Raw genomic sequence first — 16162 nt, forward strand, 5'->3', positions numbered from 1 at the left:
TTGTTTTTGAGTTACAACCTGAGGTAGGAAAGAAAAGTAATGCTGTTTTGTCTGGGATACTAAGAACTTTAAAGGAGGGTGTTTTGCATAAGGAGAAAACAAGCCCTTAAATTTAACACTTTTCCTGCCAATTACCTACTATATTAACATTGCCTAAAATAAAACATACTGTACAAGGATAGGTTTGCAGTGCAACATGAAAGAGAAGTCTTTTAGGTTTAAGTTGACCAACATGTGTGAACTGCATTGGACTATAATAGCAAGGGAGGCAGACTAACTTGGGTTACCAGCTCCAGGTAAAGTTTGGAGGAACCTCAGATTAAAAATGTTAGCTGTTCATGTCAGCAGTTTTTGTATTAACAGCACAGGGTAAGACAGTTTGGGATTTTTCTGCTCCCTGAGATGTGTACCTTTCCCAGTTCTTGCAAAGAGCCAATCTATTTATGTAAACATACTGGTTCCTTGGGACATTGTTGGTTTCTAGAAGTTTTTTATTCCATGTTCTCAGAAATGCCTCAGCTCTTACACACCATTTGTAGTTCAGCACTTCCCCCTTACCTGTGTCCTTTGATCTTAAAACTCTGTGTCCCACCAGTCCTCTTCTGAAATGATTTACACCAGTTGTGGTCCTGCAGTTCTGCACTGCAGAAACCCTGTAAGGGACAACGACAAAATAATCTCTTGCCAGCAGAGGATTCTTCTTAGCTACTGCCAAGAAGCTGGCCAGTGTCATCTGCTGTTACTGAGATGTGTTACCCTGCCTCAAGTGATCTGATTAACAGTGTGAATGCAGTGCCCTTTTAACAATGTTATGTGCACTAGGTCAGCTCAAGCTGCTGATTTCTGTGGGTCTTGGCCGTGTTGCAGTTTATAACCTGGGAGAAGGTATTTCTGTTTAGTCTACTGATACGGCTAAAGCTTCTGATGCTGTCCTTCCTACCCCTATCCCAAGCAGTCTGTGCTTCACAAATAGCTTGCAATTGTATGGCTAATGTTTCCATCACTGTTCTCCAAATACTTTATACCATGCATAAGGGAGAGCTTGATTAGAGCAGAACACACTGTTCTTAAGCAAGGGCAGGCCATTGATTTTTATATAATGGCATTATGGGTTTAGGCTGTATAAAAACTTGGTGGAAAATAACAATGTTTTGTTTGCTTTTTTGACTGCTTCTAATAACAGTTCAGTGAGACCTCCAGCAATGTAGTTAGTATTCAACTTACTCTGTTCACTGTGCATGGTGTCAACATGTAATTGTGGTGGGGGCAGGCTAATGAAAGAGTAGAGATGAATTCAGCCCACGCTTCTTGGGGAGAAGGTACTCTAGTGCCTGCAGTCACACATCTGTCAATAACTTGCATTAACATCACTGCAGTCTGTTTTAGTTAGAGAAGGGGTAACACAGAACCCCTTAAAACGATGCAGTGTCACTTTTGTGATTCCCCTGTTTTAGCCTTTGCATATGCCAAGGTAGGCAGGTCAGCATCTAAGTTTTATTTACTGATTGAGAACCAGGAATTTCTGCAACACGATGGTCTTTAGTACTGCCTTATAGGAAAAAGTGTCATCATCTCAGCTAGAAGTACTTCTGTTGGCTATGCTGGTGCATTCCTGTTTCAGCAAGTGCAAAATAGCTGCAGTGCTGCCCAGAGCTGAAGTCAATACCAGCTCCACGGACTTCCTTGTTTAAAGCACATTAAGCAGAGTTCACCAAGAGTGCAAGTTCTTGTACTTGGCCCACTCTAGTTGTTTTGCATGTCCATAACAGAATTTCCATAATTACAGGAGAGCAAAGGAAGAGGTTCGAAGGCTTTCTGTCCCTTTGGAGAGGTTTTATGTGCACAAAAATGCCCTCAAGAAGATGGGGTAGATAAATGCTATGCAATTTGGGAGGTTCATTTGTCTGTAGAGCAGCCCTTCAACATGACAAAAGAAAAAGCACAGTGGCTTCTACAGTTCACCATACACACAAGCAGTCATCATGTCAAAGCTCCAAAGTCTGATAGAACAGAGCAAGCTGGGCTTCATCCCACAGGCCCAGCATATGAGGAAAAGCTACATTTAGTCTTGTATTCCTGAAGCAGCAGGGCAATTTAAAAAGTTCTGTTCTCTCTCTTGCTGTTTTCAGCCTCTCTTGTGCTTTTGTATGGCTACCTCAGGAGTGAACTTGAGCCATTCTGTTACGCAGCTTCTTTCATCTTGCTGCTAACAGTGAAAAGTAACACTGTGCCACCCTGTGTCTGGTAGGAAAAAGTCCCCTCATCTAAAATATCTTTAGAATAGAGAAGGCTCGCAGGAATAGAAGGAAAAACAGTCAAAGATTGTGACAATAAGCTAACTTTAATTTAAGATAACTTATTTATGAGTAATTTTGCTGATTCTCCTCCATTTGGGAACACAGGTTCTTGTACTCCTCTGGACTGACAGAATACTGTGAAAGAACTTCCAGAAATTCTTCAAGTGGGCAGATCCCTGCTCTACATCCTTTCACCACTTGTTCCTGCAAAGGCAAAGAGACAAAAATCACAGATCTTGTGTATTGCCAAAGCCCTTTTTTGCTGATGCTGGTGCATTCTGCAGCAGGGAACTACGCCAGTTGAGGCAGAGAGGCAGAGGTTCAGCCTGTGCCTAAACCCACGCTAGATCAATAGTCAGCTCACCAGGAAAGATATCTTGGCTACCACGGATGTGCTGTAGGTGTCTTACTGTGTTGTCTGGCTTGACAGCATGCTCGGAACAAGTCTTGTTTCACAGCTTTGCATGCATGTCCTAGATTTGTATGATGGACGACCCCTGGGATCTTACCTCTCCACAGTAAGACAGGCGGACAAACCACTCTTTGGACTGCCTGTGCTGATACAGTTCCAGGGTCACGTCTGCAGCATAAGGTGGCCACTTGTGATCAAAGGTGCCCAGTGCCACCAGGAGAGGCATAAGGGTAATATCATGAGAAGCATAGAGAATGAGCTTTCTGATAAAAATGGAAGAAAAAAAAACACAAAACCAAACCTGAAATTTTAGCTGTGTTCCTCCATGGATCACCAGTAGAACTCATACTTTTTCCAGCAGATGAGCACTCATTCTTTTTACCCCACACATTCCACATCTTTCTAAACCAGCTTCTCACACTGACAGCAAGTCAGAATTTAAAACAATTAGAGGAAGAGATCTGTCCTGTACCTGCCCTTTTCAGCTGGATATGAGGGATCTACTGCTTCTGTAATGTTCTTCTGTAAGGTATAGAACAGAAGACCAACACTCAGACGAAGAGTTTCTCTACAAAAGGAACAGAAATAAATCTAGGTGTTTTAACCTTCAAATTCAGTAATTTCTAACAAACACCTGGCAACTTGCTTTTCTCTTACAAATTGCTAACAGGTACTGAGTGTAGGTAGGAACTATTATATGCAGTCCCTATGATTACTTTTTATTTCAGCAGTTGCATAGTCACCGCAGAGATTCCAATGGGATTGCAGACTGGGAGGGGAGAGGTGTTAACAAGCAGTCTCATGAGGTGTGGCCCACATAAAGGGAAACCTAGAAACTCCTTGATGTTCTCTATTCTGTGTTGTTTCCCTAGTTGGGATATTTTTATGCATGGTTTACAATTAGGGAAGATGACTGTAGTTGACTGCAAAAAGCAACTGAAGTGGTTGGGGTCTTTGGCAGGAACGGGATGAAGGGGCAAGGTTCAAGAAGACAGTGGCTGTATTTAAAAAGTAGCTTTTATTCCTGTACTGAACAAAGATCTTTAGACAGCTTGTGGTGTGAAGATACTCCCTCTGCCTAATGAATGTATCAGTGGAAATGGAGGATGAGTGTGATGGTGGCTATCCTGGGTGTTGTGGGAGCAGGGGAAATTAGTCTTTCAGTACCTGAGATCTCTAATACAAGTTAAAGAAAAGGCTCAGGGCAACTGCCCTAACAGAAGAGCCAGTCCCATACCACCACCTGCGAAGAGCTGGTGAATTTGGCAGCTGCAAATGAATCTGAAAGGAAAACTGCTGCTAGGCTTGCAACTGTGGAGGAGGTAATGAACTGCACGTTGCAGCAGATTCTTTTGCAAGTAGTTACATGTGTGCTGGGCCTGGCATCACCTTTTCCGCTAGCATCAACACTTCTCAGCCCAGCTGTGCAGGTGCCATCCCTGGGATAAACTTCCCTGGTTGGAATTCAGATTGTATTTGTGCATCTGCAAGGGCAGCCTTGCCCGTGCAGCCTCAGCACTCAGGCAGGAAGTGTCTCCTTTTCTCTTCTGCTTTTGCCTTTGGCATGGGTTCACATAAACAACCATGGCAACAGGGACATTCACTGCCTACCTCAGTGGCTTACTACTGTTCCTCAGAAACTACTCTCTCCACAATTAGCAAACCAGGCCTAAGCCCACATTGTGGCCACTTCATTCTGGACTCCTTTTGTCCTAGCTCATGTTCCTGACTCAAGGCACTGGACTTTGTCCTGAGATGGCTGAGGCACAAACCTCAGAGGGGACAGTGGCCTGTGGTGGGGGAGCGCAGCAGGTCAGAAAGGGCCATCTCCAAGGCTGGAGGCATGGATACAGGCAATCACCTTGTACTGTCTTCCAGAAAGACTAGCAGCGCGTCAATGCATCGTCGCTCAAGTGTCTGCTGAAAGTTCTTCAGCACAGGGCAGCTTGGCAAATTGTGCACCTGGAACGAGAAGACATAACCTAACAACAGGGTTTGACCCTTTCTGACCCCAGCCTGAAGACACGGATGACTGCGCACAGAAAACAGCTGTTCATGTCACAGCATTTGCACTACAGTATGCACTGCAGTATTCATGTGAGGAGTTCTAGGATGATTTTAAACAGACCTGCTGCATGTAGCAAAAGGATGGATGCTTGTTCTTGAGGATACATTTCTGTGTGAAGGAAATGTACTGCCTTGAACTATTCATGTGACAGCCAGACCAATTACCATTAGGTCCAGCAAAACAGAGATAGTAGGGGGGGTAGAAATACACTCAGGTGCCTTCCAGTAGTAGAAGCAATCTAGCTCACAGGCAGTATGCTGCAAGCAGGATTAAGATGACTCCGTTAGGTCAAAAAAGGGAAAGTGCTTTGTAATGGGGAAAGGCCCAACTGCTCTCTTAGCTCTAGTTCATTATATTTGAAAGATACACTGCATTTCAAGGTAAGCACATAAATACTAGAGATGAGACTTCATCCATCCTATAAGAAAGGCTTTTTAAAAAGACCATGCTATTTATATAAAGCTTTTGGATTGCAGAGATAGGTACTGGGGTACCCACTGGTATCCGTGGGTGTTGGCACTCTGTGGTTTCCTCTTTGTTTGTGGTAAAGGGATGTTTCTTTCTGTGACAGTGCAACAGATGCACTTCAGCTCACCTGCTCAGCAAGAATGTTATCAAGGAGGAGAAAAAAATCCACTGACTTATCATCATCAATACCCATCTTCTCCTTAATTGTTTTCAAGTCATCAGAGGCACCTGGCTGTTGCAGAACATTCATCAACTTCTGTCTGTCAGGGAATTAAGAAACAACACAAAAACTTTTCACACATCAGATTTTCCATTTTTTGGATTTTTTTCTGTGACCTCAGCTCAGCAAGAGTTGTCTCATGTCAGTCAGGGGTAGAAGAGAAGCACCATGGGATACTGAGGGATTCTTGATGCTGTTAGTCTAAGTCACAGAGTGGACAGACACTGTGCCTAGAGGTGAAGGATCAGAGCCGGCTATCTGCTCTCACAGAAGTGGGGGAAAAAATTGAAATGTGAAGACCTCAGAAGTGGTTCCCGTAAGTAAGGGCTGTGTTGCAGTTAACAGATCTGGTCATACTGGAACACTGCAAGTCTGTGTTTTCAGGGAGTAGCCTTTAACTGCCTCATCAAAGAAGAAACGGCAGAAGCTTTGAACTTGATTGCTGCGTGGTGTGGGAAAAAGGAAACACCTAGATGCTTCTAGTTTAAATTCACCTCCTGCTTTGTTAGAAGTCACTTGCCTCTTCACACTGTTTTACATCATATTTTAAAAAGTTTAGCTGAGAATATCCATGCTGGCCATGTACTTCAAGCAAAATATGTTGCATAGGTTTTGTTTTCTCTGACGCTGATCTGTTGGGGAGGAGGTGGGAAGAGTTTTTTAATTTTGCTTTTGATGTTTTTTAGGAACGGCTCTAGTTCCTTTTAGCAATCATATGTGCTAGAAGTTCTGGCATAGTTAGCCTGTAAGCTGAGGCAGTGCTTCTTACTGCAGCTTAAAAAATCCACCTTGACATGATTGCAAAATGTGCTCAATTGTTGAGCTGGGGGGAGAGGGAGAAGAGCTTGCAGTTTACTCCCTTTTCGGATGGCTGGCTGAATGTACTGCTTCTGAGGGTTGTCATCTCACCACTGTCAAGAACAACCCTTTGCCTGCAGAGTCAAGTATTATATAATGAGCGTTTGCAAGTGAATGCTGACAACTCTTGAATTTTGGCCAAAAACATGCTAATGTATAATCCAACCATGCTGTAATACATTTGCCTCTCTTGCTCCCTTTCCATCCCATGCCCAATCTGGAAAGGACATTTGGAGTACTTGACTGCAAACATCAGTGTTCTTTCTATGTAGGATGTTCCTTACTTTACTTCATTAGTCTTAAAGGTGTCAAGGCCGAGTATATTTCAGTTTCTTCAAGGTATAGATGTGACAGGAATGTTGTAATAACCCCCAAACCAGAAGCTGAATATAAAAAGGAGGCCCAGTATGTTTACACGTGAAAGGTGTGTTAAGGGATGTAGATGACATTAATTCTGCCCTGTAGCAATGCCACCAAATAGCTAGTAATGAGTGTTTGCTAGCCACAGACTAAATTAAATTGGTCTTTCAAGAAATATTCTGTATTTTTTTTCTTCTGCCACAGCTTGGTATATGACTCTGCTCATCGAGTATTTTATACAACTAGCTAACCATTCCCAAAGAACAGTAAGTGGCAGGGGAAAAAATTGGGAAATGGGAAGAAAACATGCTGTTTTAAATTACTACTGCTGAAATGAAACAGCAGTGAAATCATATGGGCAGGTATGGCTGGCAATTACCTGCTCAAGTATTTCAGGCGCTGGCAGTTGGAGGCATTGGGGTAGAGGATTTCAGAGCTTGCTTCATCAGTGACAATGACAACAGATCCTGTGGAAAGAAAAGGGTGCTTCTGTGATCACTACTGCATCTGTGAGTCTTCAAACTGCTTTAATCGCTCCCAGTCTTTGTGCTCAAGTCCATTGTTGTCAATTAGCAATTCCCCCTAAGCTATCACCTGCAACACAAGGCACTGTGCTTGGTGTCTGTGCACACAGCATTTAATTCCACAGGGATGTCTGTTGTGCACCTGGTAAAGCTTTCAGTTGTGTGTTCATTTTTTTCTAGTGTTTGTAAGTGACAAAAACGAGTTCCTGTGTCATGAGGTATAAGGAGCTCTGGCAAGTCACTTCTGTTACTTTTTCTTTTTTCCTGGAACTGAACACAGAGGGACATACAAGTAGTTGTCAACTGTAGGATGCAGCTGAAAGTGACTCCAGATACTGAACTTGTAAAGGATCTTGGTACTCCTCTCTGGCTGAGATACTAAGGTTTCTCTGAGAAACTTTTGTTCAGGTGTGCGTCTTGTGAACCTTGTATTTGGAACTTTTTTCCCTCTTGATTCTCAAGCGGGTTAGTGCTAACCTCCTCAGTAGGTCTGAAATTGCAGCATTCATGGCAATAGATCCAAGCTGAGCATCAGCAGAAAACTACACAAAGAGAAGGGAGCAAGTGACAAGTTGATAAAGAACATGCAGAACCAGAAGAGTATGGGAAAGAGGGCCAGGCATGAAAAACCAGGGAAGCAGCAACAACCAGGAGCCAGAGAGAGCTGAGAAGTGTGAGGCGTGTGCATCTAGGGAAGACTGAGAAAGGAAAGGCACTGCTCAGAAGTCTCTCCAACCTTCTTTCTGCTGCTGATACAGCCCAGCTAGAAGGCACCGTGTGGACTCCAGATTCCGGAAAATATTAGTGGAACGGATGCTGAAAGAGAGAAAGGGGTTTATGAGGTAGCACTTTCTCCTTCAGGCGGATGCCGTTGCAGGCGGGGAGGACTTGCTGGAGGTGACGGTTCTGCTTTCACTGTGGCTTTTGAAACCTGAGGTGGGATTCATCTTGCCTGACTAAAGCTATCTTAAAAAATAGACACCTATATGGGGATTGCCATTTAACTTCCCTTGAGAGACAGCAGAGATAAAAAAAATCATACTTCTTTGTCTTCTTCGTCATATTTCTCTGGTGTGATTTTTCTCTCCTGCTAAACCAGATACTCCCAGCATGACTGACGTGAGCAGCAGGCATGCACCTCCTTTCACTGAACTTTAGCTATGTCATCTACAGGGAGTTAACTTGTGCTCCAGAAATACCTGTATCACTTCACTTGCCATAAAAGCTGAAAATACCACTGTCAGTGGTTAAAGGTAGGGTGAGACGACTCTGTCCTTGGCATTCCTCTCAGGACTGCAGGGAAATGGGGTGCTTCGTGTCACAAGTGAGTTTTAGTAGTGGGCTCTGCATCCTGGGCAAGAGAACAGCCCAGAGGCCAACCAGTCTGCTGCCTGGTGGAGAAGGGAATGCTGGTCCAAAAGTTCTCCTAGCACAGGGCTGCTGGTTAGGAGGGAGGAAGGAAGGGAAGGCCCAGAAGGGAAAGGAGAGACTCACAAGACCTCAGAAGGCTTAAATGTTGGTGAGAGAAAGTTGACTTCTTCCACATAGCTTCTCCTCAGCCTCTGCCCCAGGGCAAACATCTGCTGCATCCCTACTGTTGTCAGCTGTCCTGCTATCACACCGCCCTAAGTGCAAAGAGAAGGGTTTCCAGGAGGGAAATAAACAACTCTACAGCAAGAACAGGAAACCGCAGTGAAGGAGCCTCACCCTGAATGTAGTCTTCTTGTATCTCTCGTCATCGGGTGAGTGAGGCTGAGGCCCTCCCTTCAGGTCAGTCACGGTGTAATCAAACTTAGTCTCAGCAGGTACCTCTAAAACAGCAGGATGCCATTCCACCTGTTTCGGAGCAAACAAACCGTGCTGCAGTGGAAAAGCAGAGCTTTCAAGAGCGCCGAACCACGGCCGGGGCTGTTCCTGTGTGCTGCCTTGCCCGTGGCACAGCTCGGAGCAGCAGCTGCCGAAGGGGCAGCGCTGCAGCACCGCGGCTCCGCTCCCGCCTTCCCCGCCGGGGCGGGGGGCTCGCCTGCCCGGCACCGATACCGCTGCCGCTTCTTCTGCACTCAACTTGCTTTAGCTACTTTTTAACTCCCAGAGCTAACAAACAGCTGCCCCCTGCGAGGGCGAGCGGGAGACCGAGCCATCCATCCCCCGGGCACCGCGGCGGGGAAGCGTCTCCCGCAGGTGCGGCGCTGCGGGCCGGGCCGGGCCGGGCGCGGGGCAGCCAAGTGCTGCAGCTGCGGCAGCCGTCGCCTTGGGAGCCCTTTCCCTGCCTCCCGCGGTTCCCTCTGCCCCGCAACCCGCCCCGCCACCCTGCGCCGGGACCGAGCTGCCGGCGCTGCGCTGGGACGGCCGCGTCCCCGCCCTTTCCCCCCGGTTTTACTGCCGGTAGCGCCTCGGGGAGGGAGAAACCCCCCTGCCGGCAGGGCAGGCGGAACCAAGGCAGCAGCTCGGCAGCGGGTGCCCAGCCGCCCCGCCCCGCCCGACCCTCACCGGCTCCGCTCCCGGGAGGGGCCGCAGCGGGGTGCGTGCTCCGTGCCGGTAGAGCACCTGCACCAGCTTCAGCTCCAGGCCCCGCCGCTCCCTGCCGCCGCCGCCGTCCTCCTGCGGGGCGGCCGCCGCCGCCCGCCGCCGCTGCTGCGCCCACAGGCCCAGCCCGCCCAGCAGCCGCAGGCGGGACCCCCAGCCCATGGCGGAGCCGCCGACACCGCGGGCAGCGCCGCGCCGGCCCGGGGCGCGGGGGCCGACGGGAAGCGGAGTCCCCTGGCGGGGCCTGTCAGCGGCCTGGGCCTGGCGCCGGACTACAGCTCCCAGCAGGCACTGCGCCGCGGGGCGGGCCGGGCGGGCCCGGGGCGGTGCAGGTGGGGCCTGAGGCGCCTCCGCCCCCGGGGCCCGCTCCGGCGGCCGCCGGCACCGCCCGGGGGCGGGTGGGAGAGGCCGCGGGGCTGCGCTGCCGCCCGCTGGCCCTGCCGCCCGCTGGCCCGGCTGCTGCTGCCGCCGCCTGGTGTCACTTTTAAGTTCCTTTTCCCCGTGGCGGAGCGGCCGGACGCGCGGGAGTGCGCGGCTTCCCGGGGGGCAGAAGTCCTTCTGGGCTCCCGTGTTTTTTCCTCCCAGCTTTCCTTGGTGGAAGCGCGCCCGGCCGGCCGGGTGGGGCGAGCCCCTGCGGTGCCGAGGGAGGAGCTGGTGGGGCGGGAGAGGAGCCTGGCGTCCCTGCCCGCCTGGGCCCTCGTCCCCTCCCGTTGGAGGGAAGTCCGGGGCAGGGCACACGCTGCGTGCCGCGCACAGCTCGCAGGCCCCGCTGCACGGCCCTTCAGCCTCGGCTCGGCCCCCCTGCCCTGGAGCTGGGCTCCCTCCCTGGCCGCCTCGTCACCTTCGTCAGCGAGGGGCTGCGAAACGCGGCCCCGGCAACGTCGTTGTGGTTCCCGCTCTACGTGAGGGTTTTCCCCACTGTGAGTGGGCTGAGCAAGACGTTTGCAGCTCGGGTGCCTGGGAGCGGGCACCCTGGGAGCGGAGCAGTGGGCCTTGGCCTGGTCTTGGCTGGCCACGTGTAGTGGGGACTCCTGTCTTCCCTCTTGCCTGCCCTCCTGCCTCCTCGTGTATGTTACAGGCACCAGTACTCCTTTTCTTGTAGGCTTGGGTCTCTACTTTTACCCAGGACCTCTTTTACCCTCCCTTTCCTTCCCGCTTGTGCTGGTGGTTCTTGGTGCTGTGCTGGTTACACTTGTCCTCTCTGCCTCACCCCTGTTTCTCTTTATTCTTTTCAGGGTGCCAAGAATTTAATACTCTCCAAGATGACCAGAGGAAGTTTTACAGAAGTTTGGGATGTTGATGGAATCTGTTGTTTTACTGTCTGTAGAGATCAGTTCTTTAACTTGTCCATAGGTAGCTTCAGACCTGTCTACACTGCACTCGCTATCTTCCTCTTTGCAGTTTTCCCATTGGGAAGCAGGAGCTGTCTGTTGAGAGCTGGAGCATTCCCTGAAATGCTGGAACTGGTGGAGAGTGGCCTTTGTAAGGTAGTGCAGCAGAAAAATGCTGTGGAGACTGAGTCAAAGAGGGTGTTTACAGTAAATGAGGCCTTCAGGAAAGCTATCGAGTGGATGCTGCAGTGAGATGTTGGTGTCTCTGGGGCCTCATAAAGTGCCTTGCGGTTCATTGGAAGAGTAAAGGAGTTCCTTCTGTGCTTCAGTGTTGCCCTAGTCTGAACCATCCCTTCCTCTGGGGAGGGTCTTGCCTCTGTTTCCAAAACTTTGATTTTCTGCTTGGTCTGAAGCATGCAGGTCTGTTGCCTACCTGGACCTTGAGCTTTCTGGTATCTGTGTGCTTCCTCCTGCTTTCCCTTTGGTCTGTTGCCAGAGGCACACCTGGGGTGACACAGAGGGCAAAGTTTGTCAGAAAGCCATACGTGACACTTAGCACTAGGGCTGACATCAAAGTTGCTGGCCTGGCATTGGCGATCTTCTACACCACTAGAGACCCTTTGCTTGTCCCCGCCTACAAGCTCCTACAAGCCCCCCACCTAGCTGAGCACCTATACCAAGTGCTGGCAGCCCAGAGGCTGCCTGTGCTGTCTGAGGCCAGCTGGGGCAGTGAGGATGAGAGGACAGTGTCCCCATCCCCAGCATATCCTCCTATCCCATCTACCTCTTCTTGCTTCCCAGCTGTCCCACTTTCCATTTTTTTTTTTTATGCTGCAGGCAATTAAAGAAATCCTGGAAAGAAAGACAAGTTTCCGATGAGGTCACCCCTGAAAGAAGGAGGAGCCCTGTGTGAACACGTGTGGCATGGGTGCCAAGCTGATATCTAGGCTGGGAAAGAAGCTCAATGCAGGCTGAATATGTGTGCCTGTAAATGTCCACTTGACAGCACTGGCATCTCCTGCTCCCAGGGGGACCCTGTGGAAAGTCATCTATGTTCCCTGTCAGCAGAAAGGCTCAGTGCTTGCCAGACTTTAAAGACAAGTATCCTCAGACCATTCTGGAATACAAACACCATGTTACTGATACAAATCTGTGGCAAAGACAACGAAATAATTTGCCTTGTGTTAGGAGGAAGACCTGGGCTTAGAAACCAAGTCCCTTGAGTGTCAGTTCTGAGGATGCTTTTATCTGTCTCTTAGGAGTGGTACCCAGCATTGCTTCAAGCAGAGCTCACAGGACCTCTGGTTGGAGGGGTGGTGGCAGGAGGCACCAGAGGAGTCACAGGCAGCTGGTGCGTGTGAGGAGCAGGGCAAGGGTGAAGGGGCAATGGGAGAGAGAGGATTGTGACCTGCACAAAGGCCGGAGGGAGGAGCTGTTGCAGGTGGTGAGAGGTTGGCACCGCCGCCGGGATGTGGTAGAGGGATTTGATGATCTCCTCATGTCTCTCAAAGCACTGCTGTTCTGAAAGCGTTACCTCAGGATTTTGAGCTTAGAGCATGTGATACACAGAGGCACGACCAGAGCAGAGTGAGGAGGAAAATATATTTCAGAAGCCATGAAAATAACAAGTTAAGAAATCAAGACTAAACCTTGTGTTGTGGCAGAGTGAGGGAGGCAAGGATACTGGGGGCAGAGGGAATAAGAAAATGTAGTTAAGGGGAGGGAGTGAGTGAAGGAGGAAGAAAGCAAGAGGTGGTGTGATAGAAATGAGCAGAGATGGAACAAGGAAAGAGGCTCACAGTGAATTTATTTGAATTCCCATTCAAATGTTGTCCTGGAAGGAAACCCCAGTTCCTGTGAAGCTGTGAAGACTGGGGCTGCAGGTTCCCTCCTGTGGGGATTTAGCTGCTGGCACGTAGTGTTACTGTTGAGATATATTTGAGAATATACTGTGCCACAGCAGGTGTGTGCAATCAGAGGACAGGTCTCCAAAATAGCAGGTGGCTGATAATTCTTTTAGCAAATGGTATTGCCCTTTTTTTTCCTTTGTCCAGCTGTGTAGAAATGTATTCTAAGATGCATCATCTTTACAAAAACATTTTCAAAGGACCTGTTATTTTTATACTTCTGTTGCTTTTTGTGACCAGACGAGGAGCAGGAAGCTATTCCAATGGCTGCTCTGGGTGAGCTTTGTTTCACTGGTGGAAGTTAATGAACTCTAATGAACAAGCAAGTTTCAGGAAGCCTTCCTCTCTGAAAGCAGCCTCCTGGCTGGAATTTAACAAAATTTTAATGATTATTATATTTGCAAAGTGTTGCAGTTGCTATCATTTACTTTTTTATAGTATTTCACAGGTGTATGATAAGTTTGCATTTACATCCTCATTTTCATGAAGAGGAAACTGAATTACAGCAAGTTTCATAATTCAACCAAACCATGCAGTCGTTGTGTGACTGATACATGGACAAGGTATGTGACCAGCTACCATGATTAGAGTTTTGTACTTTGATATGGATTAAGTAGTGTTTAAAAAATACCCACCAAAGAAACAATTTAGCCTGATGAGTTCCAATGTTGGAAGTTGGGTGTTTCTTGGATTAGGCAGACACCTGCTTCCTGAACAAAGGGCTATAAGAGATTTCTTATAAAATGTGTGCATGGTAGAAACACACAAAGAGCATTTGGACACCCCTTAGGTAGGTGGGTTTTTCCCTCCCTGAATGTTAGGGGTCAGAAAACAGGCTTATATTGCCTTGGCTGTTTTGGTTCCTTCCCAAGTGCTTTTTGCTCAGCAAGGGGAGCTGGCTGGAAACATTCTCTGGCAGCTGACTGCAACACAGGCTGCAGCTGTGCTGGGAACCTGGCAGTGGTGCTGGCTGCCAGTGGCATAACAAGGCTGATATGACTGCCCACGGTGACACAGGCACAGCTCATGCCAAGCATGACATCTCCCTGTCCTGGTCTTGTGGGGCACGTGCCTGTTTTGGGGCAGATTTGTGAACTGCATGGAGCATATAGAATATGCCCTAATGGCCAGTTACTTTGCTTGCTGGAGCCACTTCTGGATGGGGTATCTGCTGCTCTGCTCTAACACAAAGTGTTTTCCAATCCTTCCAGTCCCTTCCTATCCCATTCCCCCCCAAACATTACCATGACTGGACCTCTCATTGAGTACAATTGCAGTGCTACTTTTTACTCTGGTCTCTTGAAGTGACTGGCTGGTGAAATCTTGGGTGTTGTAACTGTCCATTCCTGCAACATGGGCAAGAAAACATGCAGTACCCATGTTCAAAAGCACAGGCTGCTTTAGTCTACAGCCTGATGGGCTTTTGCTGTACCCAGCTGTAGAGCTAATGATGATGTCTCTGTGACCTGCAAGGATTGGTGGCCACAGAGGCTATTATAGACCAGTCAGTCTGGACACGTAAGCTGTATTGAGTTCATAAAGAGCAGAAGTTTATTTATAAATTGTTTGAGTGTGCTCTATTGCTTTCTGTAGAGCTGTATCACTCTTCTCTACTCCAGTCTGTCTGTCGTGGTGAACCTTGTAGCCAGCTGCTTTGTGACCAAGGCGCCTGGGGAAGTGGAAGGAATGTTTCCACTCCTAATTTCTGTGATCCTTTGGGGTGGAATCAGCAAAAATAAACTCCTAAATATGACCACAGACCCAAGTCCTCCCCACGAGGCACCATTCATAGCACAGTGTCCAGATCTATGCAACTCGTCTCCTTTTCTGCATGCTTTCAAATCAGTGGTTTACCTTCCAGCAATGAAATGGTGTGTGTTGATACTTGCAGGTTGTAATTTTATTTCTGAATTCCTGCAGGTTATGTGGAACAGTCCTGGAAGTCAGGTTCCTGTTTCAGGCTGGTATCATGAAGACATTTTTTGAGATTTTCTTCCATAGATTTTAGAAAAAAGGTACCAGACAGTTAGTTGTTTCATGTCCCTTTTGCCTGGGACCATATGATTTTCCCTCTCTTTTCCTTTTAAAGTACAAGTTTGGGCATTTGGCCATCATCTGTGTGGCAGCGGGAGAGCTGGAAGCTGGCTGTGTGCTGAGCAATGTACTGGTTGTCTGAAGGTTCATCCCCTGCCCTGTAACCTCGTGCTGAAGATGCACTCCCTGCCTTCTGTTTTTCTTTTGTTTGAACTTTGTCATCCTAAACTGGATGATGCCTACAGCCATCTGCTGCATTTGGTAGTTGGCAGCATCATGCCGACTCAATTATGCGCCTCTCTGGGATAACAGCAGGCCAGTTTTCCCTTCAACAGGGAAAGACTGTTTTTTTTCCCATGCAAACGAAGCCTGAGGTAAGTCGGAGGCTCCAGAAACAAGCTGCATAAGCTGTTCCCAGCCGTGTCAAGTGGACTCACAGTGTCTGTGTGGTGTGGCTGTCTGGATGCAGTGGAAGAGCTGCCAGTCTTTGTGGCTGAGTTGCTGCATCCTGGGGCTTGGTCCTCTGGCGTGGTGGCAGATGTGCTCCTCTGCGACATCATTTAAGTACTTGGCACTTCTTATCTTTACCACCTCCTTTGCTTCTTGTGGATATGTATTGTACCAAGTGGCTAGGGAGGATATGAAATTAAAAGGAGGTGATGCAAGTGTAAATTATTACAGTTGCTTTTTTCTAAGCACTCGGGAGAAGAGCTAGAGAAAGATCATTTTGAGCCTTACAGCGCATTCTTAGTAAAGTGAGTGGTTTAATTATGTTTTCATACTCTCACAGAAGTGAGCAAACAGTCGCACGTGTGTGTGTGATACAAGCTATGGCCTGTGTCTTCTTCCTGTCACGGGCTAAGGAGATATAACCAGAACCTGGGGCAAAATGTTATCCTTTTGTTTTGCTGCAGGCTTAGGTTAAGTTTTGAGACTCCAGGGCTGCTTCCTGTTTTCTTCTTTGCCTTCCCTGAAGGTGGTGGACCCAATGGCTTTCAACTCACTGTCATCCAGACTGGCTCATTGAATCCGTGTGGGCTGTCCATAGCACCCTGATCCTTTTTTCCATTCAGTATATACTCCTTGTTGTTATATGAGGATGGGGGTAAGAAAAATTGGTGGGGAGCTAGAAGAGAGGACATAAACCTCATCTCAGG

General features: G+C 48.2%; 1 protein-coding gene across 2 annotated transcripts; it reads right to left on the bottom strand.

The window, feature by feature from the left end:
* Positions 1-2322: 2322 nt before the first annotated feature.
* On the bottom strand, positions 2323-9930 carry ACP6 (acid phosphatase 6, lysophosphatidic). 2 transcript variants are annotated; one of them, XM_051644018.1, is made up of 10 exons: positions 9755-9930; positions 8915-9043; positions 8702-8832; positions 7944-8023; positions 7063-7150; positions 5373-5505; positions 4571-4671; positions 3182-3277; positions 2807-2972; positions 2323-2501 (listed from the first exon to the last, which is right to left on the bottom strand). In XM_051644018.1, exons 1-10 carry the CDS (start codon positions 9893-9895, stop codon positions 2361-2363), a joined length of 1206 nt encoding a protein of 401 aa, XP_051499978.1. In that variant the 5' UTR covers positions 9896-9930; the 3' UTR covers positions 2323-2360. The 2 variants fall into 2 exon arrangements, with proteins under 2 accessions (XP_051499978.1, XP_051499977.1); XM_051644017.1 differs by having other exon boundaries at positions 9698-9930.
* Positions 9931-16162: the final 6232 nt, after the last annotated feature.

Source organism: Apus apus, chromosome 1 (genome assembly GCF_020740795.1).
Source record: "Apus apus isolate bApuApu2 chromosome 1, bApuApu2.pri.cur, whole genome shotgun sequence".
NCBI lineage: Eukaryota > Metazoa > Chordata > Aves > Apodiformes > Apodidae > Apus > Apus apus.

Excerpts from the sequence above, each read along its gene's own strand:
- ACP6 (XM_051644017.1), bottom strand. The coding sequence starts at position 9,895 with ATGGGCTGGGGGTCCCGCCTGCGGCTGCTGGGCGGGCTGGGCCTGTGG. Across the intron at positions 8,833-8,914 it reads ACAAGAAGACTACATTCAGG|GGCGGTGTGATAGCAGGACA; the intron begins GTGAGGCTCCTT and ends CTTTGCACTTAG. Across the intron at positions 2,502-2,806 it reads GCCTGTCTTACTGTGGAGAG|GAACAAGTGGTGAAAGGATG; the intron begins GTAAGATCCCAG and ends TTGCCTTTGCAG.